General features: G+C 45.1%; 1 protein-coding gene across 1 annotated transcript in view; it reads right to left on the bottom strand.

The window, feature by feature from the left end:
* Elovl6 (ELOVL fatty acid elongase 6) overlaps window positions 1–23,470 on the bottom strand; it is a 107,434-nt gene that overhangs the window by 8,231 nt on the left and 75,733 nt on the right. The window contains exon 3 of the mRNA NM_134383.3: window positions 22,486–22,617. Coding sequence (NP_599210.1) covers window positions 22,486–22,617 — 132 coding nt within the window. The remainder of the gene's footprint in view (window positions 1–22,485; window positions 22,618–23,470) is intronic.

The raw sequence follows: 23,470 nt of genomic DNA, 5'->3' as shown, positions 1-23,470 counted from the left end.
TCCACTGTGGGACGAAGTGGCATCCTCACCAGGTTGGGTAATGGAATTTTCCAAGAGGAGATACAGAAACACTTTCTCTGTGGAAGAGTTTCAAGTCACTCCGCTATCAGACCATCAACTTTGTCCACTACATACATAGAACAAAACGTTGATTTTGCTGAGATTTAAGGAAATTAAATCGACTTCCCCATTACTGTCTAAATCAGGACTGGAAGCATCATCTCTAAGGACAGTGTCCCTCATTACAATAGATACTGTGACTTCTTCGTTATTGATGCAATTTATCCTTCCGTGGCCCTCTGCACCCAGCTGCCCCTCCCGACTCCTGACCGGGAATCACATGATTCTGAATGGCTTCTTTACCGCTCACCTTCACCTCCCGATGTTCTGCTCTGTGTGCCAGCACGGCTGGGTACGGCCCGTTCTCTGCCTCAGGGCTTTTTGAGTACTCTTCCCTCTGGAAGCTTATTGGTATTTACCCCAAGGCTGGCTCCTGGTCCCTTTCAAATCTCGAATAGGTATTATTATCTCCTGGTGAGGATGCCTCCACATTTAGATTCTACAGCCCTAACGTAGAGACAGTGGTCTGGATTTCACCGGACAAGTTGCATAATGGAAATTTTCATTCCTGACTCAACTCCCTCTCCTTTTGCTTCCCTTAGATGATGGTTCAGCTTTAATATGCAAGGTTCCAACTTTTCCAAATTAAGGTTTTTACATCTTAGACACTCTGATGTTTTGGAAGAAACACAGATGTCCCATCCATCCAATGTCTGGTTGTCTGAGGAAGAGTCAAATCTCCCCCTTCATACTAAGAGTCTTGTTCAAGGTGTCCCAGTCTTCTAAGAACATCAAACACCTTATGTAGAGTTTAGGAGCAATCTTGAGTATATAAGCCAGTTTTAGCACCCCCATTTTCCTCAGGAGCGGTCTGTTAGAGTACATGTGGCCAGTCCTAGCCAATGTGATGGGTTGGGAAAGGTTTCTTTGTTCTCTAATAGGCATTGTTTGAAAATTCAGTGGGCATTTTGCAGCTATGAGGACAAAGTCCAGCCAGGACAGCAAAACAGGTGGTGTGGATGTGGCTGAGGTGGTGAATAAATTGCATTTCAGAAACCAATCTCGCTAAGTCATTTGGAAACTTTCTTCCTATTACCTGCAGCCCAAAGCCCTAGGTAAATCCAACACACGGGTGTGACTTTCAATTGACTTGTTTCTTTAACACTTGGTGCCGTTCACCTTTGTGGGTCAAAAGTGCAGGTAGTCATGGGTACTGCTGGAACAGTGTATACTGTACACACGATGCTTATCTCGCATCCTATACCAATAGAGGGACTGTCAGTGACTTCTGCAAAGTCTAAAGCAAGTGTGTGGTACTCTTCAAAACACATCGGCTACATCTGGGACTTTTCTGTGTGAGTCTATTTTGTAAACCATAACCTTCCCCATCATACCCAGCCCATCAGACATACCCGAAACCCATGTGGCCCAGAGATGTTTCTCTACTGTAGTGCTGTCCGATTGACTGCAAGTGGGCAGAGCAGATCCAAAACAGTCTTCCAAACTTTGGAGGTCACTGTAATTTATTACTTATTGTTGATTGTTCTTAAACTTACACCCCTCGGTTGTTAAATGTTTGGCGCAATGGTTTTGATGGGTTCTGGGAGACTTCCTGTGTAGGGTAGGCATGTGGCCAACTCTAGCCAATGTAGTGTGAGAGCTGCTTCGGGTTTCTTTCCTCCTAGTGTGTATTGTCTGGAAATTCGGCAGACATTTTGCTGGCATTTCGGTTGGGGGTAAATAGTTATTCACAGGGTTGAGGGTTAGAGCCTGGGAAAAACCACCGCAGAGAATCTTTTGCATCACGATGACCCACAATACTGCAACCAAGTATACAGCACAAATTATTGTCTCATATTTGGACGTAAGCCTCATTCCCTGAGCTCTGAACAACAAGGCTGCCTCAGAACTGAGGACAGTGGCACTTTTGAGGGGCCATGTCAATGCCAACCATTAGGCCCATGCATTCATGGGCAAAGGCGCATTGTTGGGCTCTGACAATGCTACTGTTGGGCAGCATCGTAGGGCTGCTCAGCCAGGGGGGTTCATCATCTGTGGGAAGCCACCAGCTCTGCTTCTGCCACATCTCAGCCATGTGTGCTTTGGATCAGGTGGCTCTTGGACCAGCGTCGTGCCATGACACATTACTAAAACATACTTTAAGGCGAGACCTCTTTCGTCTCTAAGTTGTGTTACTTCTACAGGCAGTGTGACAGACATAGCTGCGAGAGTGCAGTTTTGGTTACGTTGACCATGCTTCTCTGGTAGGCTTGACAGGCCTGTCCCTCACCGGGACACACCACTGGGTCCTTTTTGTAAAGAAACACTCTATTCACACCCGAGGCTTAAGTTTGAGTCTTCTGAGCTTACGGAGGAGTTGATAGGAATTGTTTTATTTGCCCCCTTCCCGGAGAGCTTCTGGTGGCCGGCAGGGCTTGCTCTGAGAGCACACTGCTGAGGGGCCTCTGGCCCAGGGGATAAGCAGGGACGGGGATAGGGACAGAGGACAGAGGACAGGGGCGGTGGGTGGGCTGACTGAGAAGGGGACCAACTGGGCAGGGGATGGATACTCTATACCTAGTTGGCCCAGACTCCCCACTTTCTCATCCAGATTGCAAACCCCATGTCTGCCAGAATTTCACAATCTGTGTCAGCCAGCAAGTTCATAATTGGACAGACACGAGCATTTTCCAAGGAACGTCTTGGAAGAAAGATTGTTGGCAGGGGAAAGCAGCTAATTCTTGTGCATGGTTTCTTTAATCAGCTGACAAAAGACTCTTCTGAGGGAGGGGCAGGTGAGCTGAGAGTCTGGGCAATGGTGGGTATTGTGGCCAGAGAAGCACCACAGACAGGCCTTTTCCGCTGCCATCCTATACTTAGCTGGTGCTAGTTCTGAAGGCATACATTTCTTACAGAGTTTAGTTCGGTTTTTAACAGTAATGGGAGAGCAGAGTGCTTTGGGAGGGTGTAGTGGGTGTCTCTGCTCTTCCCTCAGCAACCGAAAGCGTAACTGCAAGGAGGAGGTCGGCCAACTGTCCTGCTCAGCTAAGGGGCTACCTCTGGTCTCCTGATACGGAGTAAGGAAGTGTGTTTTGAATTTCCACAGGAGACACTAGGCATAGCTAGAGACACTAAGTTGGGAAGGAAACAGCCCACCGGCTGTCAAGAGAACCCTATACTCCAGGCCTATACATTCAGTATTGCCTGAAAAAAAAAAGGTGTATCACACCGACATTTTCAAAAACTCTACTTAAATGGGTGGCTGCTTACCCCGATAAACATAAACAACATGCACTGAGGCTTGGGTGGCTTTCAGTGTGAGGAAATGTTAATATGATAATCACCCTGTGTATTAGTCACAAACCAGCACTGGGATTGTTGGAGAAATCCCGATGCATTTACTGAGCCACCAACTATCTAACTATCAGCAAGGGTCAGATACTGAAGTACAAATGCAGAGGGCAAACCTCTAACATCCCGGAGGGGACACAGACACGTGAAACCCCTCCCTCCCCACACTCACATCGTAAGACAATTTCATTACCCAATCCTGGACACAATTGTACTCTTGGTGCAGACCTTGGGAGATTTTACACACACACACACACACACACACACACACACACACACACACACAAAAGTAATTGTGCAATCTATATCCCTATGTATCTGTCTGTCCATCTGTCCGTCCATCTATCCATCCATCCATTCATCCATACAAAAGAAACTGCACCAGAGTTACAATTACTTTCATAATAGTTGTCTGAAATTTTGTCAGTTGCTAAAACATGACAATGGCTGACCCAGCATAGCAGCTCTTTAGAAACACAGGAGAGGCCAATGATACTTCTGATAACAAAATCTGAGCTGACATTGTTCTTCGACTCAGACAATACCTATAGTAGGACAAGTACCCAACGATTCCAGAACAGGATAAAACAAAACCAAAAAGACAACCGCCACCCAGCAACCGCTGTCATGCATTTACAGAAGGAGAGGATCCAGACTGCAGAGGTCGGGTGCCATCAGGTCATCTCCACACCCCTGTCATCTCCACCAAAGGTACACAGCTCAAGGGCTGAAGCCTTCCACTCAGTAGAGAATGTCAAACTTTAGGGGACGATTGTTTCTATTTTGTTTACCCTTTGCTAAACCGTTGTTCGACAACACAGCAATCCAACTGTTCATTAAGCCAGCAGCTAACCTGAGATACTTGGTTACTTACTCTGTCCTTCCACTATGTGTATATAATTTTATTTAGCTCTGACTACTGAGAAGTATTTCTATAGGTTTTATGTATTAGTTTAAAATTTTATCTTATTACTTTATGTGTATGTTTAGCTTGTTGTATGTCTGTGATGTATTGGCCTGTAGTACCCATGGAGGCCAGAAGGGGGTGTTGCATTCCCCTGGGACTGAAGTTAAGACTGGGAATTTGGGTTGGAGAAATGGCTCAGTGGTTAGAGCACTGACAGCTCATCCGGAGGTCCTGAGTACGATTCCCAGCAACCACATGGTGGCTCACAACCATCTGTAACGAGATTTGATGCCCTCTTCTGGTGCATCTGAACACAGCTAACCGTGTACTCATATACATTAAATAAATAAATCACACACACACACACAGACACACACAGACACACAGACACAGACACAGACACAGACACAGACACACACACACACACACACACACACACACACACACACACACACAGACTAGAGATTCAATCTGAATCCTATGGACCAACACAGCTCTTAGCCACTGAGCCATCTCTCCAGCCTCTTGATTCATTTATATCTCCTTGGAATATTAAACCAGATACTTCAATTAGAAACTTGGAAAATCTCCCAAATACAGTGGCTCAAAAGGTCTAGTGAACTGTATGTGAGACGAATCATAGCTGCCATGGCACAAATACCTGGACCCCAGAGTTCAACAGGACCCTCTTCTTCCCCCCAGAAGGTTCTGGAAAGTTAACTTCACAGTCTCATTGTTTCCTGTCGTCTTTTTAGACCAGTTTTATTTTTGTCACATACAAAGTGAGAGATTTCTCTGTATGGAGAAACTCTGATTTCTAATGTTTATAATGTTTACTTCATATTAAGTCCTTGGGATTCATCTTTAGTTTGAAAACAACAAAAATGAAAAAGATTGCTTTGGAATTTTCGCATTACACAGACATTACTCCCTGAAGACCAACAGCCCCGCAACAGGACAGGCATGAGTAACTGGAAATGAAGACAGTTGATGAGGAAAGTGCGGGGTGGAAAAGTTTACGAGGAGGAGGAAGTCTAACATGTGACGCTGGAATTGGGAAGTAGCTTTCGGTTCACTTTCACTTGTAGTGACATCTGAGAGTGAGTGATGAGTAGCACATAACCACTTAATGCACTTCTAGGCTAAGCAAATGTCACGTGTGGTGGTATGGATTCCACTGGTCCTGAAGGCTTCAGGCAGGGGAAAGTCTCAGTGCATAGAGGCTTTGTAAACAGCTTCTTATGTGCCCCAGAAGACACGCACTCCGGTGGGTATGAGTGTACACGCTCTGTCTCCATTCACAACACCCCCTTGGTAAGTCAGTGACCTCCTGCTTTGGACAGCTCTGACTATGTCTGATAGCATGGAGCTGGCTTTGAGTCAACCTCTGATATGTGCGTTTAATTCTCTTGTAAATGCAAGCGACTTTTTTTTCCCAAATAAAAAAAAAAGGTTTAAGGGGTTGAGTGTTGTTTAAATAATATAACTCCCTGTCGCCCAGTGACCTGACGTGTTAAATACAGCCAAGCAGGTCCTTACATCTGGAGTGGACGACTTGAAAATGACCCACTTGTTTCAAGAACCTGGCAAAATACTGACACTCTGGGGCCAACTTGGAATGAGCAGCTTGATAAAAAACAGCCTTGCAGAGTGCAGAGCGGGAGGCAAGGAGAAATTAGGATAACCCTGAGGGCATCCGGTACCACGGTGGGCATCCATTATCAGCCGATACAGGAATAGATGGACGGCTGTAGGATCTGATGCCTCGGTTTAGGATGCATGTTTTCAAGTGCACCAGGATCATTACTGAAACTACTATTGCATCTCCCTACGAGTCACATGGGTTTCTATCTGCCTAGTACAATGATGGCTTCCGTCCCCTCAGGACCCATAGGGAAAGTGCCAAGCTCTCCTTCGGTTTAAGCCCTAGCAGAAGCTCAGCTCTGGCTGGCTCAAACTTGACTCTGCAAACTTCTCCGGATGTCTCTCACATGTGAGCCACTAGATGATGCAAGCCCCTAGCTCCATGAGACATTATCGTCTCTACTTTACAGGCAAAGACACGGACAGCAAGGGGCTTGTAAGCCAGCCCTTGGACTCCCAGTTCCTATGTAGCAGACACTTCCACCTACAGCCCAGAGCTCAGAGCTGCTTCTGAAAACTCACCAGAGTCACTTAGGGGAGTGGCTCTCAGTTTGTCTGATAAGAAAATCTGCAAGCCCTAAAAACAATTTCAATGCCCAGAACAAAGAAAGCTCACACCAAGAGGTTTAGCCCTTCGTCTTGGGAGCAACGACTGGTTCTAACTCTAAGCTAAGATCATTCTGGAGATGCTCCTCTTTAAGATACCATCTTGCCTGTCGTCTTGCTCCGTGAATCTGTGCGTGAAGCTACGTCAGTAATCAATGGAGGGAGTCACCCAGCTATGAGCCACGGACATCCAAGTTAGAACGTGAAAACTCAGAGAGTTCTTGTTAAACTTTCCAAAGCCAGTGTCTTCTGATGGGTGGGCTTCCTCTGACACACAGTGCCACCTGACCCATTTCTAAGAAGGTTTGCCCAGGCCTAAGAGATATTTTCAATTTCCTAAGGGAAGAACAATATGCAGGTGTCTGAATTTTTATAATGAGAACAACAAACAAAACTCTACCATTAGTGACTGGGTGTTAGAGAACCCGCGTTCTGTGAACCAGAAAGAAGCTGAAATGAATGAGTGTACGCTGAGGCCAAAACAAAAACCAAACCAAACCAACCACACAAAATAAAACAAACCAAACCAAACAAAAAACCCAAACCAAAACAACGACAACAAAAAACCTCATGGGAACCACGAAAACGGTTAGTCATCCTGTTTCCCCAGAAAACTTAGCTCCTCAGGAACACGCATGGTGTTTGGAATGGGAGCAGATTATTAGAGCAGAGGTAATTCCAGTGCCGATAGCCCTGCTCCATCGACACAACTGGACAGGCGTTCCTGGGCTTACACGGCTGCAGGAGGAAACTGAATCCTTCTAGGAGATGATTAATGACAATCTCGTGGGGAGAGTCCCTGAAGCATGCTACAGAACATTACGTTCAGAGGAGGAGGAAGGAAAGGAGGAGGAGGTGATTCGAGGTCACTGTGGTGCTCAGTTTCTCACATCCTTAAAACGAGCGGGCTGTGGATGTCCTTCAGGGCCAGCTCCAGTCTTCCATGAGCTTGTACTAGAGCTTCGAGGAAAGGAGGGGCCATAAATCATTAACTCTCTGCTCCTTCACACATCCAGTGTCTTCCTTTGGGTACATTAATCTAAAGGCCCACCAGATCTAGATCACCCTTTAAAACAGCACAGCAATTCCTTCAGAAATCGTCCTTGTCAGCACACAATTGAATCACTAGTATCATGAGCCTATCAAAGAAGGGGAAGTCAATAGCTGATCACTCCACAAATATTGAGTATAGACGATCACTGGATAGAAGGCTGTATCTTCATTGGAGAAAAGTTTAGTTTTGCTTTCTCTCATATTTAAGTATTTTTACTGGGTGGGGCATGTCTGCAAAATATTCATCCACTTGTGAACATAAATAGTTAAATGCCTTTCTCTGTCACTGACTGCCACAGATTACTCCCAGGGTCCAGACACAACAAGCTACCTCAAGGTAACAAATCACATTCCTTTTAGAGGGAACGGAGCTTCAATCTTAGACCCATAAGTAGAACTCCTTTCCTCAGGTAACCTCTCAGTCTTAATTTTCCCTCTAGGGTCATCCATTTTATTTCTCTTGGCAAACTCATGAGTTAACACATGAAGCCAGGCACCCACTCACACGAGAAACCTTGGGGTGGGGATTTTTATTTACTAAGCAATTGACCAAGAAGTTATCTGGAAAGAGATGATAGGAAAAGATATTTCTTCTTAAATTATATCATTAGCTGATTAAAAAATAGACAGGTATGTACAGAAGTACAAGTATATTGGGTGCTTTTTGGTTTTTGTTTTGATTTTATTTTTTGGTTTTATTGATTGATTGATTGATTTTTGGTTATCCTGACACAAACTGGAGTCATCTGAGAAAATGCCCCCACCACATTGGCCCATAGATAAGCCTGTGTGGCACTTTCTTGACTGATTTTTGATGTGGTAGGGCCCCGCCCACTGTGGATGGCTTTTCTTCCTTGGGCAATGATCCTAGGGTGTAGAAAAAGCGAACTGAGCAAGCTTGTTGTCCACCCTAGTTCCTGCCTCTGGAAGTTTCGCTCCGACTTCCATCACACATCAACCGTGACCCGAGACTCGTATGACGAAATAAAACTTTTTCTCCCCAGTTGCTTTTGACCAGAATGTTTTACCAAAGCAACAAAAACCGCCCTGAGCAAGCACGATTGTTTCCTGGGTCTGGCAAGCAGTGTGTCAGAGGAACATAATTAGAAGGCCAAGGGCCAGTCCCGCCATCACCTTTACATCGGAAACAAAGAACTGTTCATACCTAGCTCAGTTCACCACCTTTGGATGGGAAAGACAGGTTGACCCGTTGGCCTGTATAACTGACTCACTAGAATCTGGCAGACATCCTTCAGAGCTCCGTGTCTGCAGGATTAGAGGGGATGCGGAGACATTGCCAATAAAAAGCCTTTGTACTTTTATCTTTAACAATCACGGGGATAGACGTGGGTGGAGATAGACAGCCTTGAGGTTAAGGGCATTGGTGCTCTTCTAGAAGACCGGAGATCACTTCCTAGCACCCACAAGTTGGCCCATCACTGTCTGTAACTCCAGTTCCAGGGATCTGACTTTCTTCTTCTGACTTTCTCGGACACCAGGCACACATAATAAAAATACATAAACAGGATTTTCCTTCTAACTGAAACTCATTATTAGTTTTTCAACTGCGAAGTGTACACGGATGGAGCTCAGAAGAGTTACCCTTCAAATGCAAAGCCCTTACAGCAGTTGTCCCTGGCTGAGGCACAGGCGCCATCTCCAAGAGACAATCAGCAGAGCTGGTCCCGTGGCACGTTCAGCACTGAACTTGTAGATGACGGCGAGTTCCCAACGTTATTGCTCCAGAATGCTGGCACAGCCCCGCTGCCATTTGTGAATGGCCATTGCCATCCCTGGCATCCTAAACTTCAAGACTTCCCTTTTGTTAGGTGGCCTGGCTATTTTTGCTTGTTGGCACTTAAAACCCCAAATCAAAGCCTTTCATTGGTCTGTATGAGGGTCTGGAAGAACTCGCAACCCTGATGGAATCACAGAGTGATTTTGAAAAAGAAAACCAGTGCACACCACGGGCACATCTTAAGTGCTTAATAGGTCTATTTAAGAAGAAGAAAAAATAGCTTGGGCCCATCAATCTCACTAAGGTCAGGCGGGGCATTTCCTGGGCATTCAGAGGATGTCTGGGCTTTTCTTCATGCACTGTACTTCTGAAGGTCAATCTGTGGATTTCCACGACAGCTTGGGTACTTTTCCTAGAGGCACCAATGGACACTTTACCTCTTTAGTGAGGAGGTCTGCCTCTGCCTGGCTCCTCAGACTACAGCCTGGCTCAGCATTCAGTCAGTGCCACACCAGACATGTGGCCTCCTATCAGAAAACGGTCAGTGCTGTCGAGAAGGGGGTTAGCCTAGACCCTTGGTGTGCGGGCGGAGGGGACGTGAAATGGAAGGAAGTGCTTAGGAGACCATATGGCTGTCACCCTAAAAGGTGAAGACACACGACTACATAATTCAGCAACCTCACCCGGGGCCTGTAGTTTATCCGTAAGAACTAAAAACGAAACCTTAAAAAGTTTAAAAACCTTTAAAAAGTTTTCTTCACACACGTGTTCCAGCAACATTATTCATAACAGCCAGGAGGTGGGAGTAACCCAAGTGTCTGTCAGAGGGCGAATGGATAGCGAAATGTGATGTTGAAATGATGTATTAAAGAGCCACAGCGAGAAACAGTGGGGACGTTGTGCTAAGTGAAATAAGCCCACCACAAAAAGACAGACACAACTCAATTAGATTGTGGAGTAAGCCAAGCAGGTACAGACGGAGGAAGGACAGTGGTGACTTCTTGGGGGCACGGGGCTAGGGAGGTGGAAATGGAGAGTTACCGTTTAATTAGGGCTGGAGAGAAGATGGCTCAGCAGTTAAGAGCACTGACTGCTCTTCCAGAGGTCCTGAGTTCAATTTCCAGCAACCACATGGTGGCTCCCAACCATCTGTAATGGGATCTGATGCCCTCTTCTGGTGTCTGAAGACAGCTACAGTGTACTCACATATAATAAATAAATGAATCTTAAAAAACAAAAACAAAAAAACAACTTCTAAACCTGATTGGACAACACAGTGAACACACTTGGTACACAGACAAAAGTGACTGAGATTAAAAAAAAGTAAGTAAAAAGCAAGATTAGAAATGGGCCTTTAGACACCTCCAAGTCTAAATTCCTGTGCTTTGAGGTCTTACTTCCAAAAAACCAAGTTAAGTGAATTCCTTGATCAATGACATTTACGATGCTAAGGAGAAAAAAAGAGGAAAAAAAGTTCAATTGTGAGCTAAAAGTATTGGCCAGTCTGTGCTACATAGCAAGACTTTTGTCCAAACATCGCCCACCCTCCCAGAGCCTCCCCCCAATTAGTAGCACATGCTTTTGAGAAAAATGCTCAAGTGGCTTCCTGAGGTTAATCAAAAGCTCCAACAATGAGGAGACGGAAGTCTGAACCTTGTAGATCGAAGCTCCGACCGGCACAGGGCGGGCCACAGAGCCAGGGCACTCAGGCCAGCATACAGCGAGCAGCCCGTCACAGCCAGCCTCCTGCAAGGGGATCGTGGGAGAAACTGCTGGATCATGACTCTGCACCTCAATCTACAGGTCAGCTAATGGGCAACAGTGAGGAATTTGAGATAGGTACTAAGAAGAAGAGAAACGCCGTGGATGTCACGAGACCGGGTTGGCTAAGGACAGACCTGTCTCAGTAATATGTATAGTTATGAGAGCTGGACCAAGTTTGCAGGATGCACATAGACGCAGCCATCATCATCGACAGACAACAATGACAACATCATCTCAAACTAATGAAGCTTTCCCTTTTCAGGCAGCTCCGTGTAAATGCCCTAACCAGTTAACCTGAACTGAATTGTCACTCAAGAATTTACTGTCCTACCTGGAAGAGCTAGAGAGCACACAGGTAACTGTCTATAAAACTCTGGCTTAAGTGGATCGCTTCTCTCTGGGTTTATTCGTAGAAAAACTTATTCTACCCTTATCCCATGCTAGGTTCTCCTTAGTATCCTAGAAGGAATCTCTTTTACCAAGTCTATATTCTGCTGGGGTCAACTAAGGCACGCGCACGCGCGCGCGCACACACACACACACACACACATATGAGGGAGAGAGGGGGGGAGGGGGAGGGAGAGAGGGGGGAGGGGGAGGGAGAGAGGGGGGGAGGGGGAGGGAGAGAGGGGGGGAGGGGGAGGGAGGGAGGGAGGGAGAAGAAGGGGGGAAGGATAGAGTAACTTAATGATTTCCTGTAGTGGTTAAATATCTCAGGAATGACAAAACGTGTCAGGGCAAGCTGCTGAGATGAGACACCAGGGAGGTGACAGATGAGCTGATAATGGATCCGTGAGAAGGAGCCTGTCCTTCCACAGCCTTGATATGAACACACAGACCAGCCTCACAGCAGAAGAGATGGGGATGCCAGTCCAAGGCCAAGAAGGCTGGCTGTGCGGGGACAGGGATGAGATGCAGCTTCAGCCTCTCGGACTGTACGGCCACAGCCTGTAGCTAGAGCTTCTGAAGATTTTATAAGCCATACTAATTAGCAGCAATAAAAATCATTTACTCAGTAGCACCGCAGAGCGCTGTCTGGCGTTGAGCAGGACAGGGATAGGAAACGCTTTATGCTTTCAGACACCGTGCAGGCTGCCACGTGGAGAAAGACCATGGCATGGAGCAATAAACCCCACATTGTTAACATACACAATTGCGGGTTTTTAATAAAGAACATTTATTCTTATTATGTAACAGAGTGACTGAAGAGAACATTTAGAAAGGGTTAGCTCTCTCATTCCTAAGGACGCTGGGAGCTGTAAATGGTAATGAGACATGAAAGAAAGACAAATTTGTGATGCCTTTTTAGCAGCTCTCTGAAACACTGTCGTGGGTGTCAGCAAGGAAGGAAAGACTAAAGGTCACCGGCCTAAGCAATAAGTGTCTTACGATAAAGAGGAACTAATTTAATTATTAACTTATTTCCTACTGATTAATTAACTTACAAGGAATGCTTTACAAGTTGACCAAGAGCATTTAAAAATAAATAAAGGGGTTGGGGATTTAGCTCAGTGGCAGAGCACTTGCCTAGCAACCGCAAGGCCCTGGGTTCGGTCCCCAGCTCCGAAAAAAAGAAAAGGAAAAAAAAAATAAATAAAAATAAGGCTTTCCAGAGCATACTGAGTGGGAGGCAAGACAAACTGAAAGAAAATGTAAACTGAGATGAAGCAGGGATTCGGGGATGGTGTCCCTCTCAGGGAGCCACTAGAGAGATGAGCCTTGCTCTAGGCTTGCCTGTCTCTACTGGTACTGCCAAGATGGCATTAGGCCAACCAGGAAGCTGGCTGAAAAGAACCACTCCCTGAAGTGAGAGTCGACCAGAAAAGTGCTGTTATCTCAGGAGAAGGTGTGTACTTAATAGTCCACAGAGGGGAGGCAGAATGGCTGTAGAGAGGTCAGACTACAAACAGGAGGCTTAGGAACACAGACGAGCATGCCAAGTGGGCCAGAGGTCCAGTCAGACTGTGCTGGAGCACAGCAGGCCACACTGGGCTTCATGTCTTGACCTGGACGCCGAAAGGAGATGTTAAGGATGTGGAGCCCAGATGTTAGCCCCTCAAATGACATGGACTCGTGACAGAATAAACTGTCACGGTGACAATAAATGCAGATGTTTAGGCTTGGTCACCAGGGGTTCCAAGGTGACAGGCTTGAAGGGAGAACCCAGAAAACACAGCTTTTAATTAACATTCAGATGCTGTTATGTAAATGGCCCCCAAATCAGGGTTTGAGAAACCCTGTCTATAGCCTTTCTGACTTAGTTCCTTTCTGTAGCACTCTGCCAGCAGGCCACACGCCCAGCCCATGGTCCTCTCTGGCAGGATCTCCTTAGTCTCTCACGGTTTAGCCCTCTTCAAAACTCTGGCCCTCCAATTATGTAAAGAATGTGGAACCGAGCAAACAGCCCTCTCAGGTCAGACCGTGTTGGGTGTGTACATGTCACACAAATCACAACATCCTGAAAATACTCCTATATACAATAATCTGTATAGGCTCATGCATACAATTTGATGAAACGTGTACTCCTACACGTAAGCTATATTCAAGAAAAAAATCCCAAAGCTGAGCTGTAATCGTGCCACAAAGAAGCAGCGTTTGAAGTTTCTCCCAGTTGTTCATTGTCACCTTGGCAATTATGTTGATCAGGAAAGCGGTAAGCCGCCAGTGTGACTTATGGGATGAATCCTGGGCCTACGGTGGCCCGGTGGCCCAAGTGCTCTAGTACACGGAGCCACACTGACAACCTGATCTGTTGCCTTCCCCCCAACACACACACCGACAACCTGATTGCTCCCCCCACCCCCCACCGGCAGTCCTCAAACTTGCAATCCTCCTGCCTCTGCCTCCCTAGCCCTGGCACTGCACTACTACTCAGTCCAGTTGGACAATGACAACTGGTGAACCTCGGTAACGCTACCCATGTCACTATTAAGTGGTAATGCTAAAACAACCATCAGAGTCACACTTTCAAATTAAAAAAACAAAACAAAACAAAACACCTTAGGATAGAAAATTACTGTTAACATATATTTGCTGTGTTTGGAATTATGTTTCGAAACATGAAGTTTCACGGAGATCTATTTGTTCTGACAATCCCAGTTTTGCCTTCATTCCTATGGAAAAATCAATCTTGAGCTACAGCAGTTCAGAAACCCTTGACTCTTCTGACGTATCGGAAGACCTTGCCTGGCATAGCTAGAGGTTGCAAGCCTAGTCAGTATATTCTTTGGAGGTTGGTTGCAGGATGGCGTGGCTGAAAAACCTGACATACATAAATTCATTGTTAGAAAGTTCCAGGAGGGCCTGTAATTTCTCTGTTTGGAACAGAGGAGAGCTGTTCGTTTTAAACTAGGCTAAAACAAGTTTTGGAACAGCAAACATTTCCCATTAAATATGGAGGATGCCTTCCTCCCTCAGCTCCCGCGCTGCCTCAGTGCAGCGGCTGGCTCGGCCTTTCCTCGAGCGTATGAGCGAGCGTACGTTCTACAGAAGGGTGGAGTGGGCTCTGAGCTGTCAGTGCTGCAATGCGGCTTCACAACCACACGCTCACCCCGTGTGCGCCTCCACTCAGGTCCATGTCTTCTCCGGCCCCTCCAGTAAGAGATCAGAGTCACCCAAACAGCTGGACAATTTACCAGTGCAAAAGCAATTATTTTCACTTTTGGACTTGATCCAAAACAGGAAACAACAGAGGACTCTCCTGGAACATTCCCAGGCCAGCTGCTCGCAACACTCCTCGTTCTGCAAAATAATGTCTGAACGGATTTCTTAGCGTGCACCTGTCACTGTGCTCGCACAGTTCCTTAACCACATCTACATTTTTGTGTGATTTCATGATTTTTTTTTTTGAGACAGGGTCCTCCTGTGTTGCCCAAGGTGGCCCAGAACTCTCTATTTTCCTTCCTGGTGCTATCGGCAAGTGCACACCACTACACTGGACTCAGAGCTATGGGTTTGCATAAAGAAATGATAATTTGCAGCTTTTGGTGGGTGGGATGAAGGAAAAAATAATCTTTGAAAAGTAGTCTTTTTCTTAAGATGTGGTTCCCACTACAAAATACTTGTAAACAGAAAGAATTCTGGTGACTTTGTTTTGTTAGAAGACACATTTTTAAAGCTTAATTTTAAATGATTTATTATTTTTATTTATATATGTGAACTTATGTGAATGCCGTGGGCACGGCTACATATATACAGTGCCCACAGAAGCCAGAGGGCATCAGACCCCTGGATCTCTTAACTACATCTCATTTCTCTAGCCCCTAAAGATTTCTTCTTCTATGCTCAGTAATTAGACTCAAATAGATAGTCTCTCCTTTTATCAGTTCCCTGCCCTTTGGAGCAAAAGTGATACACGTATTGATTATTAAACATAAATCTACTTAAGGGTTTATAGAACATATCATATTAAGAAAACCAGAACTAGAGCACAGGGCAACTAAGATGATCCCAACCATCATCAGTCTGAAAACCTCCAGCCTCCTGTGGCATTTCCCATCAAAGGGACTAGTGGAGCTGTGTATAGAATGTCCTAATCCAAGGCAACAGACCACGGGGCTCTCATTAGGGTGCAGCAGCTGTGTACTTCATGGGAGTCAAAAGGAAATGTAGAGTAATTCTATCAAAAAGCTGACCACAACAACCGCCTAGAGAGCCTGGGGGATGTCTGGCATAGACGCCCCACAATTTGTTAGCTAGAACTTTTTTTGCCAGTTCCGTTTTCCTTGTGAAGAGACCCACGCTAATCTTTTTTTTATTCTGCTATTCACTTCCCCTTCTTTCCAGGAGTTATTTTATAAACTCAGCTTAGGATAAAATGCTTGGAGGAGGATCAACAGTGAAAACAGGTTCAGTGTTCCCTTTGAACACCCATGAAAACAGAGTATGTGAAGGCAGCCACATCGCCCACCTAGATGCAGTCTATAAGCCTGGAATGGATTTCTAGAGAGAGTTTCAGAAATGCAGGCTAACGTCAAACTTCTTTTTTTTTTTTTTTTTAGATTTATTTATTGATTGATTTAATGTATGAGCACACTGTCACTATCTTCAGACACACCAGAAGAGGGCATCAGATCCCATTGCAGATGGTTGTGAGCCACCATGTGATTGCTGGGAGTTGAACTCAGGACCTCTGGAAGAGCAGTTAAGTGCACTTGACCACTCAGCCATCTCTCCAGCCCTGTCAAACTTCTAAAGTTTCTACTTTAACTTATGGGTGACGTGAGCGGAGAATTAAGACCATAATGCTAATTGGTTGATCCGTGGTTAATGAGAACTTCTGAGCACACAGACCACTGTCAGAGAAAGCCACTCTTTAAAGAATCAGGACGCTGAGTTATATGTATTACAGGAAGAGTCTGTCTTTTTTGTTTGTTTGTTTGTTTGTTTGTTTTGTTTTTGAGACAGGGTTTCTCTGTGTAGCCTAGGCTGTCCTGTAACTAGCCCTGTAGACCATCTTGGCCTTGAACTCAGATATCACCTGCCTCTGCCTCCCAAGTGCACCTTGGCCACCACCAGTGAAAGTCTTTCTTGTAATTCAAGGCCATGACCATGGCACACCTTTTTCCTAGTCAATCTGTTACTGTTGGTCCACATTAAGATTACAGTCTCGAAGGTGACATCACACAAAGCTCCCCCTTAATTCTGTGTGATGTAATCTGTGCCCCTGATGTCCACACTCGACCCATAAGGATGCCACATACTTAACTGCCAGATGTGTTGTGCCCTCAGTTACACATGGAAGCCAGGTGTTACTGCACATGTCATGTCTTTCTGGGGAAGCAGCTGGAGATGCAGAAGAAAGGGGTGACATCACTCTTGTAGGCAGGACCAGAGGAGGGGGTTCCTCTGGAGACCCTGAAGCAAGCTAGCATCCCTGATTGAGAGCTGACTTTAGATCTCATTCAGTTTGTAGCCCTACCTTAGTATTTGAACGTGAAAGGGACAACAGTAAACATCTTACCAGGGCAGGTGGAAGGAAGTCCAGTGAAATAGTCATAGGTCAGGCAGAGGTCAGGAAGCAGACAGAGGCATTTAAGCTGAGATACTGAGCTATGAGATTATGCTTTTTCCTTGACTTTGCATAATCTGGAACTATCGACTAAAGGGGCTGTGCTGCCAAAAGAACACAGACACACAGACATACACACGTCACATTAGAGGACACTCGTGTGCAATTTCTTTAATCTTGTGATGAAAATGAGTTTGCTCTCAGAAACAACACCTCGAGCCTGGGAAAGCTCTGACACTTTAGATGGGTCCTCTTAGCTCATCTCTCCTGTTCTGAAGCATTGGGATTAACATGAAGTTAAATGCCTTCAGAGAACCCAGACACCGACCCTTATAAGTAAGATAACTCTTAATATCTTATGGTTCCTAATGCCTTCAGACCATTAGGAATTCTATTAGGAGAATAGCAATGAATTCAGTGGGGGTTGTCTGGGTACTACAGCTTCAAGGAGGTACAATTTAGTTTTCAGTGAGAATAAGAAGTGGTCGGACAGCCTGCATCCATTTTTCCCTTGTGAATTTTCTGCTCCAAATGGTAGGCAACGAGATTGCTATTAGCTAAGCAAATCCATCCCCTGGTAGTGCTGGCAAAACCAATTGCTAGCAGCAAGGGAAAAACCTCCTGCTTCTGAGGTCATAGCCAAGGCAAGGGGACCCAGGTACCTACCCATACCACAGTATCAGCCCAAACAGTCACGCACGGAGTATTGGGAATGTAGAGAGAGACAGGTCGAAAGCTTTCAAGAAAGAGCTTGAAAGCACGAAAGAACAGGCTCGCTGGTGGTCTGCAAGTATGTCTCATATGGGAGATTTCAGAAGGAGAAATTTCAGTGATGTAACAAGAGACCCACTGGGTGTGCAAGCAATGTTTCTATACAGCAAGGATCCCACCATTCCGCCATGGTCTTCCACTCACATCCATACCTTGAAGACGTGTGGGCTCCTGGAAGAAGGAAGGCTCATTCCTCAGAACTGCAGCTACTTCTTTGTTTCTAAGAGAAATCTCCTCAGTAGGAATATCTAGCAACCACCCATGCTGTTCCCTTTAATGTTTTCCTCTGCTAATCAACAGATAACTGTGGTTGCTTCAGACTAAGAATGGCTGTCGTCAGTGTCACCCGGAACATTTCAGATTACAGAATCCGGCAGTTTCAGAAAAATTCACTCCTTTGGTGTGAGGGGCTTCTGAAGAAATTCAAGTTCTTGACCTACACCCTCCACCACGTACACACACGCCCCCACCGCCCCATCCCCCACACGTGCACACCCCCACCCCCACATACTCACACCCACCCCCACATACAAACACACACACACACACACACACACACACACACACACACAATATACACCATCCCATGCAAAATTGTAGCAAACAAGAGCCTTGACAGATTACTGAGGTAACACGCGAAATTTATAAGCATCATAATCTGTAGCTTAATCCTTAATTCAAAACAATCACTACTGAATGATACAGTTGTAAGTTCATGTAATCTCCTTTAGAAAAGGCAGGCTACTTCCGCCCAGTTGGGATGCCCCAAGGTGCTGTTCATGATTCGGCGAGAGATACAGAGCACCTTGCGAGGTGTGCTGCCTCATATCAGTACAGAACTCGTGTCTTTGCCCAAACTGAAAAGTTTAAGTCGTGACAAAAGATTCCTGGAAGAACATTCATCTATTAAGAGTAGATATCTGTGCGTGATGAGATTTAAGACGGTATATGTGCTTTTCTTTTTCCTGATTATTTTTTGTTTGTTTTCATGAACAAAGACTACTTCTAAAACTAGAAATTAAATTTTCAAAAGCTACCATATAATTACAAAAGCAGAGCTGCTGTGACGACTGGACAGTGCTCCTGGTGATAGGTCAGCAAAGGCTGTGAACCTGTCATCTACCTGCAAAACACGGAGAGCCTATAGCCAGAAGCTGTTCTCTGTGAAGAAACAACCCTGCTGTGTGGGGGTTTGTGCGTATCCAAGTCTACAGCAGGAGAACAACCTGAGGGTCAGCGCTCATCACAAGACAGCAACCTGTTCGCAGAGGTGCTTGTGACCAGGCCGGAGCCTGTGTGCGGACGGCAGAGCAGAAGTCCTCCTGTGTTCTCTTCAGTAAACCCCTCCTATAACAGCTGGGAAACCACGAACATATCCTACCACAAGACCAAACTACAAATTTACTTAATTAATCTAATAACTACTTCCTTGGAAACACTCAACAACTCTTTTGTTTCTAGATTCCATCGGTCGTATCCCCTTTTAGAAAGAAATGTAAAACGGTTGTTAGTAAGTCACCTTCCTTAATCTCCTTTACTCATTTTAGAAAAGGAACATTTAACACCTACGTGGGCTCTGAAGGGGGGGAAAAAGCAAGTTACTCTTCAGACAAGACATTGGTGTGTTTAGTTATGAAAACGTTAGCAGATGTCTTCCTGCAGGCAGATATCCAGAAGTGGGGGTGCTGACTAAGCAGAGGGGTTAATGTATCAATGGCAGTGGGTTCTTTGGCTAGGCTGTGTTGGGCATTTATACTTATCATCTGCTGTTTATATCACCCAGATACTTCATCTCTGTTTGCACAGATGTTAGGCATCAGTCTGTGACTTAACATCTGACACACCCCATGTGTGTCAGGTAACACGGCTCCTGTGTTCTTCTCCCTCACCTTGACTGTTCGATGCTCCAGGAATGGACTGACAAAAATCTGATTCAACGAAGGAAACTTTTCTACATTCAACCTTCAAAAAAGGACAAGTATAGTATATCTGCTTTGTTCTGAATAAGAACAAAGGAAGAAAGTTTAAATTTTGCAAACACTATGTCCACTGAAACCAGGCTCTCATTACTGAAATTTGGCTTTTTTTAAAACCCCGGTAAATAGTAGGTATTTAATAATTAAAACATGTCTCCAAAATATGTCCTCACGGCATCATTTTCTAGTTCCTCTTCACACACTTTTATAAATATTTAAATCAATGATATACAGATGTTATTGTTAATGAATAAACTTTGAATGTACATTATTGAGCAATATTTATTTTTAAACACAACTCTACAGCTTACTTTGTTATTCCAACCATATTACATACTTCAGGTTACGGGAAAGATGAATTCGGGGTTGGGGATTTAGCTCAGTGGTAGAGCGCTTGCCTAGGAAGCGCAAGGCCCTGGGTTCGGTCCCCAGCTCCAAAAAAAAGAACCAAAAAAAAAAAAAAGGGGGGGGGGGAAGATGAATTCACTTTAGATTACTGGTTTGATTAAAAATGGCCCCCAGGGGTCCATAAACAGTGGCACAATTCAGGTGTGTCCTTGATGGGAAGGTGTGCATTGTTGGAGGTGTACCACTGGACGGGGGCTTTGAGGTTTCAGATGCCTAAGCCAGGCCCAGGGCCTCTCTTCCTGCTGCCTGCTGGTCTGTCTGCAGGACTCTCAGCTACCTCCCCAGCTGTAAGCCAGCTCCAATTAAATGTTTTCCTTTATAAGAGTTGCCATGGCCATGGTATATCTTCACAGCAGTGGAAACCCTAACTAAGACACTTGTAAAGGTAACATTCTTATAGAAAATGTGGTCAAATATTAAACATGAATATAGTAAGCCAACTTATGACACGCAGGGTTCAAGGGAGTCAAGTCAGGCAAAGTGCAGGCCAGGGACAACTCTATGGGATGAATTATACAGAGCAAAGTATTTCCTCATAGGGTGCGTTAGAGGGGGAGGGAGGGGAAGAGAAGGCAGGGAAATCTGGAGGGTTAATGAAAACACGCAGACCTCATTTTGGTCCAGGTTTTTATAAACAAACTATAAAAAGGAAGCTGTAAGTCAAATAGAAAAATTCGAAGATTTAACAAAGATGTTAATTTAGGCGAGGAAATAGCCCTGCTCTTTTAGCTCTCACAGAATTGCTTTGGCCCGTATTATTTCCAAATTTGGGGATAGGAGGAGAGTTAGGTATAGAGAAGAAAGGAAACCCACCGAAAGCTGAGTATGTGTTAAGCAGGGTGCTGGGTGCATGGATCATCACTGTACTTTAATCTGTTTATGTGTCACAGAACAGCAAAGGGAAAGGATTTGGGAGAATACTGGAAAAAAAAAAAAACCAAACAATTTTTCAAAAAATCCTCTTAGAATATAGAGGACATCCCTCCCCCTGGTCCAATTTCAAAATTCTGTAAGTAAAACGTGCTTGGTTATAGGGAAGTAACAAAATACAGAGAAACACAAATGGAAATGCTACTCTTGTGGTTTCTTAGAGACTCACAACCTGACAGGAAAAGAACTGGAAGTCTTCAGCAACAGACCCAAGCGCAGGCTCTTCAAATCCCAGGCCTCCCCAAATCCAGCGAAATAAAAAATGGACCCCACAGTGATAAGCAGTTGGGGTTCCCACGTGGACAGCCAGCATCGCGGAATGTGCGACTGCTGGAGCTCCATGGGAAAATCCTCTTCCCGAGTGACTCTAACGAGCTTTAGGTGACTAATGAGGCTTTTAATGGTACCATCCATCTTTCCTTACTTAGTGCTAGAAAAGTTATCCTATCATTCCAAAAAACATAAAGACAGTTGTAAAAGGTGACAGAGACGTGCTTTGTCTTGGATCCCCCATCCCCCCCATCCTACCCCCACTGGCCCTTCTCCTCAACTGAGTCACAAACTTTGATGGCTTTGAAAAGCAAATCACGGAACAGGACAAGTGACTTTGATAGCTCAGTTGGTGAATTCTGGCACCGGCCTGGATTCCAGCTGTGTGCTAATCAGACTGCGATGGCTGACATCATCAAATATTAAAAAAACAAAGGAATGTGTCTGCCTGCGGGTTGACAGAAGTCCTTGGAGAGGCTAGGCATCACAGCGTCTGTGTTGGGTTCTGCCAGGCACACTGGAGAAACTTGTAAGCCATGCGAGCGCAGGGGAGCATGGGGGATGAGAGTGGGCGGGGCTTTGGGGGATGCAGAGCGATGACGCTCTCTGGTGTAGTGATGTCTATACGCGCACACCCAGTGCCATCTTTAGATTAAGTACTCGTAACAGCTCACTCATGACCCCGAGTCCTGATCTCCAATGGACTTCACAACTTACTTGTGTCTTTTGGGATTTTATATTCGTATTTAGGCAACTGGAATTACTGAATGGCAACTTCGATAGCAAAAGAAACCGCCCAAGACTTCACCCAAAAGAAGACAGAGCACACCAGAGTCAATGTGACCAGAACAAAGCCATTTCTCTGCATGTGACTTTATGTTCACAGTGAATTAAAAAAAAAACAAAAAACAAAAAACAAAAAACAAAAACCGATCAGATGCAAGGGTTGCTTCCTCTTGGCAGACCCGAGTGTCCTGAGGGAATGAAAGCAACCTACCTGAAGACCGCAAGAGTCAGTGACCAGAGCACGAGCGGCTTCCGCAGTTCAAACTTGGCCCGCTTGTTCATCAGATGCCGACCACCAAATATAAAGGCAGCGTACAGCGCAGAAAACAGGAAAGATTTCTTCCTATGGAGAAAAAGACGGACACAAACCCTGTGAGACAACAGTTCTGAAATACCTCTCTCAACAGCTTGTCTGTCTTTACCAACGGCATTTTCTCGAGTATACGCCCCACTTCAATGGAAAAATCAGTCTCCTTGGAGACATGGCCTGTTGGCAGACTCCTCCTGCGGTTGCCAACAGGACTCAGGGAACACCGCTCAGGGTAGACAGATGTTCTTTTCAGGCTCCAAAATCAAAAGTTTCAACATAGCACCAAAGGACAAAGAGTGACCATTTCACTGAAGGAATTGTCTTTATTCTTTTTAGATAAATGAATCTAAAGTAGAGTCATGGTTTTGGTAGAAGGCGAGTATTAACTTGTGATATTACCATTAATAAAAATGCATAACTGTCAGACACCTCACACACACCGCACACACCCCTCAATTTAAGCATGTCTCTGACATAGCCATGGGCAGCACCACTGGTTCTCTTCAGGTGAGTTGTACAATGTACTCTTTACCCACCTGACTAAGGATCCTGGACTGATCAGATTAAAACCAGCTTGAGGGACACAAAATCACATACAAGTATGTATAAAAAAATCATATTTGAACAACTAGTATAAAAGAGCAGTTGTAACAAAAAATCAAAATGCTAGGTTCAATATTAGATACACACTGAGATGTATTTAGGAATGAGATAACGTACCTTAGAGTTGTTTTAAAATACCCCAGGAAACAAACAAAAGGTAGACACAAAGGAGGATGGAGGCTGGGTTCATCATCTCTACCCCCTTCTCTCTTACAAACACACAGAAACCTCTTTACCCACCGAAAGACGTAAAAATATTTCACAGTTTATAATACTCCAGGAC

Source organism: Rattus norvegicus, chromosome 2 (assembly GCF_036323735.1).
Source record: "Rattus norvegicus strain BN/NHsdMcwi chromosome 2, GRCr8, whole genome shotgun sequence".
NCBI lineage: Eukaryota > Metazoa > Chordata > Mammalia > Rodentia > Muridae > Rattus > Rattus norvegicus.
The sequence above is the reverse complement of the archived record's forward strand: the minus strand, read 5'-3'. Positions and strand labels throughout refer to the sequence as shown.